We start from the raw sequence: 8,208 nt of genomic DNA on the forward strand, positions 1-8,208 counted from the left end.
GACACATCAGCACTTTAATTAATATCAGTTAAAAAATGTGTATGTATATAAACATCCCTTTTATCAAGCTACACATAAGCATCACTGTGTATAACACAATTACAATTAAAAGCTTAGTGTACACTACAGAAATGCACAATACTGCCCTAAGACTGGAGAGGGACCACAGAAAATGAATTCAGCATCAGTAACTCTTTTGCAAGTAACCCAAGTACAGAACTTTGACTTCAAAGTGGGTGTGTTCTGATGTCCAAGGAGAAGAAGCTTCAGCAAGGGAGAGTGGCAACAGCACAACAGCTATTTTGCTTGCAAAGTAAATGCTAGGAGGAAAAAGATGACTCGGACACTTTGTTTATTTTCCTCATCAACAGAGTGTTCATTTGCATCATCCTGGGTCAACAGTCACGCCAGCTCTGTTCTACTATTGCAGAAACCCTTTTTTCATATTCCCGCTTATTCTCTTGGTATAGCTGAGCTGCCTGGCTGTTTGCTGGACTGTTCGGATTTGGCTCATCCAATAGGGACTGTGCAAAGAGAAAAAGATCCTTAGGCACTGCAAAGTACAGTTTTACAACCAACGCCTTCTCAAGACTACGCACACTAGTCAGAGCAGAGATGTTAGTCCAGGTGCAGCACACTGCATCCCTGCAGCTGGAAGGCTTTAGAGGCTTTGGCCACCAGCGTCACTCCTGCACAGTGCAGGCGAGCTGCTGTGACAGCCAAGCAGTGCATCACACTGGGGGCCCCTGCAGTGGCCACCAGTGTCACTGCCTGGCCACTTTACACCTGGGAAGGATTCACACTTGGCCAATATATAGCTGCTATACTGGTATACAGGTATAGCTGCTACACTGGCTCTTAGGAGAGGGGAAAAACCTTTTCAGAGCTGTGTTTGTCAAAGCCTCCTAATGTAATTCTGTCTCTTCAAGCAGAGTTCTTTTACCTGTATGGATGTTAAGATGGAGGAGACATCGTAAGTGGGGCTCCAGCGATTCTGAAGGATATCCAGACATATACTACCGTCTGCATAGACTGGAAAGGGTCAAAAAAAAAAACCCAGCTTAAAACACAATTTGTACAGCTACTGGCTTTTCTCCCTAGTATTGCCTGGTCCTGAAAACCTGTGTACAGACACACTGCAACAGTCCATAGTGTCTGACAGGTTGAAATCCTGCAAACAGGCCTGTAGGTAGGAAGCAGTGAAGCTCCTCACCACAGAAGCCTGAAGTATTTAAACTGAACCCTTGGTTATTCTCTCACAAACTTCTTGGTATCATTACAACTACCACTATAGAAAACCATGAACAGATTTTAAGGCAAAAAAATCTTTAGTTACCCAGAAGTGAACCATACAAAAAGCACCCACAAATAGCTGTTCACACTTAAGGTTTCCCCATGAGGTCTCTACAACAGGGTCCAGTCACCTTATTCACAGCATCTACAGGAGAACCTTCCCTCACTGCACTGTACCCACACTTGCCATGTTGGAAGATTTCTGGTATTTCTGCACAAAGCTGGTATTTTTTTGGAGGCAAGGAATACCTCTCCAGCCTTTAGTTACCAAGGAAGGGGGTTAATTAAACAGTCTTACTGTCAACTGGCTATAGCTGGATCCTAACACTACATTTCATGGTATATCATTCTTACAGGTATTTTGGGGAAGAAAAGCGATAGAAGACAGCTGCATTCACCAGTGTCACTATGCTATGTCTACAATACATACAGACAGAAGTCCAAAGCACTGCTATTTAAGTACAAAACATTCTTCTGTAAGGCTTAACAGGCAGTTGAGTGTCTCATCAGTACTGTGCTGTGACACCTGAAAGGTAAGAGGCTCCTTTTATTGCCCCTTTCTTTTCAAGCCTGAGCACTGCTCATATATCCACCTTCACCAAAACTACACAACCACATTGGAATTTTGCTGCCTTATTAGATAGTGGAAACTTTTATAATAAATAGACCTTTATTACAGCAAGCTGTAACAAAAACACCCCAGCCCTCTCTTCCCCCCCACCAAAGCTCCAACAAAACAGCAAAAGTAAACCCAGGCATTGTGTAAGTACTTACCATTTGGATGAAACATTTTAGAGACAAATCTGACAGTAGGTGGCTTATTCGGGTATTCTTCTGTGAATTCTATTGTAAGTTTGAAAGTTCCTGGAGTTGAAAGAGAGATAAGCAACCTTTATTCAGCATGAATTTACACAAGGGATGAGTAAGTAGCATTCCCCCACAATACACACTAACACTACTGTGCTCACACAGGCATGTTGGATATGGAACACACACTGTGCAATCCCACAGCAACTCCTTTACTCTCATGGAGTTAATCATTAACGCTGAAGTGCCAGACAGTATCAGTACCTGGGACTTACTTTTATTGCCAATACCAGTCAAAAGGTTTATGTAGGGAAATAAATCTGCCCTTGGGGTTTTCTTCCAGAGAGCTTAATCCCAGTACACTGTACAAACAGCAGTGGGTGTAGAACCATCTGTGTAACCCAACGTCATTCAGTGAGGCAAGGACCTTGTAATTTATTTCCACTAAATTAAAAAAAATCTTGTTTCTCAACAACTGTAAGGTAATCAGGTCTTGCAGAAAAGTAATATTGAATGCAGCATCCAAATCTGACAGTTTAAAATATAAATCTGACCATTTACTTCACACTAACTGGTAATCCTTAGACAAAGACTGATTAAGCAGAAACAGAAAACGGTGGCTGAGTCTCAATCCAATCATTTCAACAGCCTGCACCAACGTAAGTTATTTTAGCCCTTCTCCTGAGGCTATGACAATCTGAGAATAAGAAGTCTGTCAACCAAGCTGCACGTATGGGTTCAGAGGATTAAGGACTGCTCCTGATTCAGCTCGGTAACTAAGGAACTCTACCTACTCCACTGCAGACCATGGGAGCTCCTCCCAGCCATGCTACCACCAAGAGCAACCAGCCCGAGGCAGCTTAGGATCTTCCTGGGTATGCCCAGAGAAAGTATCTGAAGCACCTTCCTATAAATATACAGCTCTCCTGTAGAAGGACTGCACCTGACAGTAATAGCTGGAACAAGCTGCTGGTGGGGTGTATTGCCTTTTTTGAAAGGGCATCCTAATGTATCAGTGATGAGTCAGGTTCCCCTGTCTCTCCCTGCTCAGTGTCCTTGCTTCCTCCTGTGAGGGAGTTTTCCAGCACTAATATAATGAAGTTATTCCTTTGTTTGGCTGGCGAACATGTGCCAACAACTGGTAAGCCAGAGTTTCGGTTTTACTTTTTTTTCCCCAGATCAGCAAGGACCTGCAAGATTTCCCAGGGACTCCTTTCTTTATAAGGAGATAAACTGTAACACTGAGTTGCAAGAAATGAAGGTCATTGCCTTGACGTTCAAGTTAGCAAATGAAGACACGGCACAGATGCTTTAGCGCTTTCCCTACAGCAGTGGGAAGTCTCAACACCCTAAAAATAAGTTCATGCATGTTTGGTTTTTTTATTAGCAGCCTAACAATGTAACAGCAGAGAGCCAACACTATGCTATCTCACTGTGAAACAAACGAGCCAGAACAGTGGAGTTAGGATTGTTCAAATTAGTGGAAGTCTGCAGTGGAGTTTTCAAGTTTACTCCAGCTTAGTCCAGAGGCACAGAGCCAGGTCTGAGATCAGCTTGAAAGCCAGGACCGGGAAGTCAGCAACCAGCTGCAAACATCAGCCCCTTAAAACCAAGCGCTTAAGAGATCTGACTCTAGATATTCTCAGTTCTCCCTGTCCCAGTTCTGGTTCTCAGTAGCCTCCTCCTGAGGAAGGAGTGACTAAGCAAGCAGTAGGCTGAAAACCAAGCACAAACCATCACACAGGTTTGACAGTAACAGGAGCAGTTTGGTCTTAGAATCTACTAAAACTACTGAAAGAAAGGGAAGCTATTGTCCCACCAGAGACAGGGCAGCACTACTTTTAACACAAACCTGAGCAAGGGGCTTATCTGGGGCGATATCCAGCTGGAGTATCTACCTGCTCAGATTTCCAACTCAGGGCCCAGAGTGGCAATGGCCCTTTGGAAATGGTCCACAGTAGGCAAATCCTCTCTGCTGAGCTTTATTAAAGGGCAAATCCAGAGATTTGACGCACCAAAGTCCAAGGGTCACTCACACTGAAAGCCCATAACAGGTATCACAACACACTGCTGGGGATGAGGCCTTCAGTGTCCAGTCTCTCCTGTCACTAATTTTAATGCTTTCAACTGGTATTTCTCACAACTTACCCTAGACAGGCATTTGAAAATCATGAATTATAATATTTTCTGTCATTATTGATATTGGGATCACCACTAATCTTAGGAGAATATTCTCTTCTCTGCCCTGTACTTACCTTGTTGATCACCCCTACTCAGGATTTGAGACCCCGACACAGCCAAGAGAGGCTTTTGCACAGCCTGTGCACCAGCCCCAACAACTCCAGAGAGCAGAGCCTGTGCCCCTGCAGAGCCCCCTCACTACAGCCCCTTCATTCAACTGCCCAAAAAGCAGGGACGAGCTCTTTCCCTCCTGCACAAGGATACAGGATCCATATTCCGTAAGCAAGCCATAAATCACACAGAAGACACGTGCTTTGTGTTCTCTGTTCAAGCCTCCTGCACAATCACAGCAAGGCCAGCCAACTACAGTTGCTGAACTACTTAAATCACTCTGAGCCAGGAATCCTACACTAACCACAGTATCATCATCCAGTTTCAGAGAAACAGGTCTAAAGGACTGGGACAGCCTGGACTTCCATGGCTGTGCCAGCATTGCCACTTTTAAATGGCACACACAAAAATTCTTAGAAATATGAAGGGCAGGATAAATATCCCCAGGGTCCTACTGCAGACACCTGCAATCGAATCCTCTTAAACCAGAAGATGGAAGTTATGCTGCTGATCTAAATGAGTGGTTGCTCCTAAGCTGCGCCAGCCTGCACATTGAGTTGTGAAAACACCCTCCAAAGGCTGGGGGTGGAGAAGGCGGGGTATCAGCTGCAGAATGCTGCACAGCAAGTAAACAAATGTGTTTCAACTTCAGATTTGCAGCCCAGACAAACTACGACACCTCAGAAGCTCCAGAGAAGGGCCTCACCAGAACAAGGATAAAGAACAGTAACTCTCAATGTTGGCATTATTATACCTCTAGAATACCACCCCTCCAATTTCACAGGCTACTTTTACAAGAACTAAGCTATCTGAAATTTTACAGTATCACCACAGAGGGAAAGAGCCTAAAAATGAAAAAGAACACAGACCTGCAAAGGCTTCATAAGAAAGATTATAGTTTCAGTGTACCTTTGAGTCACAAGGGCTGCACAGTTGCAAAGCAAGTCCAAACTAACATACTGTTAAATTAAAATTTCCTTACTCTTACATCCTGGAGCTGAACTGCACCTGGACTGTGCTACTCCACTCATTGAATGGGAAAGCACAGCTGAGGCACCAACAGGCCCTATCTCCAGGCACCACTTAGTGCTTTGTTATCTAGTAAGGTAAGATACATCCAGAGGAGAGGAGATAAGCAGATATCCTGCAACACAAGACACATCTGTTTTCCTGAGCACACAGTGTGAAAACACAGACTTTACTAAGAAAAGAGCATTCCATCACAACCTGAGATTACATTATGACATCAACCAAACCAGGTGGGCAGCAGCAGCAGCCTCAAGCACCTGTCTGAACCTCAATCTCCTGTGAGTGCAACATGTCCTCAGTATCCAAGAACAAAGACACAATGCTGCCTCAGAAAGCACAGAGGAAATCAGTATGTCAAGGCTCTCAAAAGTAGTCCTCAACCTTCTGCAGCTGAATGAAAATATATAGAAAAAGCCCTTACAGCATCTGTTAACCACATGCTGAGCTGGAAGAGCCTGAGCATGGCAAGAACCTGCATTTTAGCACACTGCAAGGAGACAGCTTTCTGCTCCAAACAGTGAATCACTCTATTAGCAGCAGTGCTCCAAGAGCCTAAGCAGCTCTAGCAACCCCCACAGAAGTTTAAGTGGGCCCTTCTTTAAGGGTTACCAGATGAGACAGCAACATACATTTAGTGTAGCTGTTCTATTATGCAATGTTTTAAGTCCAAGTTCTAAACATTAGACTGCTGAAGCAGCTACTCCAGCAAATTTATTAACTAACAAAATACATCAAAAAGAAGTGAGTCTTCAGAGTTTTCTTAGGCCTGAAAAATTTAAAGTCTTCAAAATCTTCACAGAGAAATACAATCTGCAACTCAGAGGCACATCCACAGGTGCTACCTCCAAGGATAAACAAAGACAAGGGAGTTAGCCAAGAACAACATAAGAGTTAAGGAATTTTTCCTATGCTTTTGTCATGAGTCACCGAGATCTAAGATTAATTACAGCCTACACTGAAAGTATTTTAAAAAATGCATCACTGATTTCAGTTAGACAGTATTTCGTGTTAAACAGGTTTTCACAAGATGTTTAAGTACTCATACAGCATCAGTAAACCTATCGAAGTCAGTAAGACCAGATGGAAGCTACAGGTATGTCACCAGGACCTATTTAGTTACCTTTTAAATTTAAAAGGTCTTTTCAGTCTTAAGCCCTAAATTATATCAATTGTAGCAGAGCAAAATAAATGACAAGAAAAAGCTACTCTTCTGAACTTCTTCTAACATTCAGCCCATTTCCTACTTCAGCTGACTCACATTGGAACTGTCTCACAAAACACTTCCAGCATCAGACCAAAACAGAACTCAAAAGACAACAGTTCTATACCAAGTTATTGATGGTTACCCAAACATGAATGTCGCTAAAAACATGATCCAGAGTTCAACACAAAAGTTTGTAGAGATCCTTAAAATAACTTATAATAGATGTACCGATTATAAGCAAGACTCTACAAGCTAATTTGTAAGTCAACACAGCAATCTATATCTACAACACCTTTTGAGAGGAGGATTAGAAAAATAATATTTACATAAATGAGGCACACAGGTGTGAGGTCAGGTGAACATGCACCCGCGCCTCCCCCCCCCCCGCCATCCCCAGGCCCACACCTGTTGCAGAGTCTACGGCAGTGACACCAAGGCCGTGTCACACCGCAGCAGTTTACCCCGAGAAAGCCAAACAGCAGCCCCGCACGCCGCACTTACCGTCCTCGAAAGGGGTCCCCTCGGGCCTGGAGAAGGGAAAGCAAAGCACAGCGTTACCCCGCTGGCAGCCCGACTCCGACCCCCCGGCGGCTGAGCGGCCCCCGCGGCTCGCCGCCCCCCTCCCTGCCGACTCACCCGAAGATGACGGCGTTCCACACCATGATGTTGTTCTCGGAGGGGGCCCCGCTCACCCCGGCCGGGGGATCCTCCTGCAGCCTGCGGGGCACAGGGACGGTGAGCGCGGCCCGCGCCCCCCGCGCTGCGCGAACAGCGCAACCCGGGACGCCGCTGCGCAAACGGCGCAACCCGGCCCGGCAGCGGCCGCCTGCGCAAATGGAGTAACCCGGCCTAGCAGCGGCCGCCTGCGCAAACGGCGTAACCCGCGCCAGGCAGCGCCGCCCGCGCTACGCAATCAGCGGAGCGCGCCTTGCCCCGCCGCCATGTTGTGCTGCCCCCTCCTCCCCCGGTAGCTCTCGGCCCTTCGTCCTCCTCCCGCCCGCCCGTCCCTTTACCCTCGGCCCGCGGCTTCGGTACCTCTTGAAGTCCCGCATGAGGCGCCTACGGGCCGGAGTGGACATGGCGGGCTGAGGGTTATAGCTCAGGCATACACTGCCGGAGGGAGCGCCGGGCGCGGCTGAGGTTCGAGCTCCGACTGAGGCGGCGGCGGCGCTGACGGACAGGAGCGATCGCGGCCTCTACCACTACGGCGGACGCGGGGGGGGGGAAGCCTGGGCTGCACCGACTCCTGCGCCGGCAGCCGGACGGTCCCGGGATGTACCAACGGCGCGGGGAGAGGGGGGCGGAGCCGGATGTAGCTGAGCCCCCGGCCCGGCCTCTACCACCGGGGCGGGGGGCGGTGCCTGAGGGGCGGTGCTTGGGGGCGGTACCACCGGCGGCGGAGGGCGGGGGTGCGGCCTGGGCAGTGGCGTCACGGAGGGGGCGGCGCGGCGGCGGCGCTGCGTGTTGAGACCAAAACAGTTCGGTAGGGAAAGCGAAGGCGGGCGCACGAGCCAACCAAAACAAGGAGCTCGTTCCCCACTTCTCCAGGGCCGGCAGGGCTCCATCATGCGTAACGATGTCTT

At 47.4% G+C, this 8,208-nt stretch overlaps 1 protein-coding gene across 1 annotated transcript; it reads right to left on the minus strand.

Moving 5' to 3' along the window:
* UBE2A (ubiquitin conjugating enzyme E2 A) lies at positions 1-8,077 on the minus strand. Its single transcript, XM_056491743.1, has 6 exons — positions 7,661-8,077; positions 7,262-7,342; positions 7,127-7,152; positions 2,068-2,157; positions 944-1,032; positions 1-524 (listed from the first exon to the last, which is right to left on the minus strand). Exons 1-6 carry the CDS (start codon positions 7,702-7,704, stop codon positions 396-398), a joined length of 459 nt encoding a protein of 152 aa, XP_056347718.1. The 5' UTR covers positions 7,705-8,077; the 3' UTR covers positions 1-395.
* Between the last annotated feature and the right edge of the window lie 131 nt (positions 8,078-8,208).

The sequence above is a fragment of the Oenanthe melanoleuca genome, chromosome 4A (assembly GCF_029582105.1).
Source record: "Oenanthe melanoleuca isolate GR-GAL-2019-014 chromosome 4A, OMel1.0, whole genome shotgun sequence".
Lineage (NCBI taxonomy): Eukaryota > Metazoa > Chordata > Aves > Passeriformes > Muscicapidae > Oenanthe > Oenanthe melanoleuca.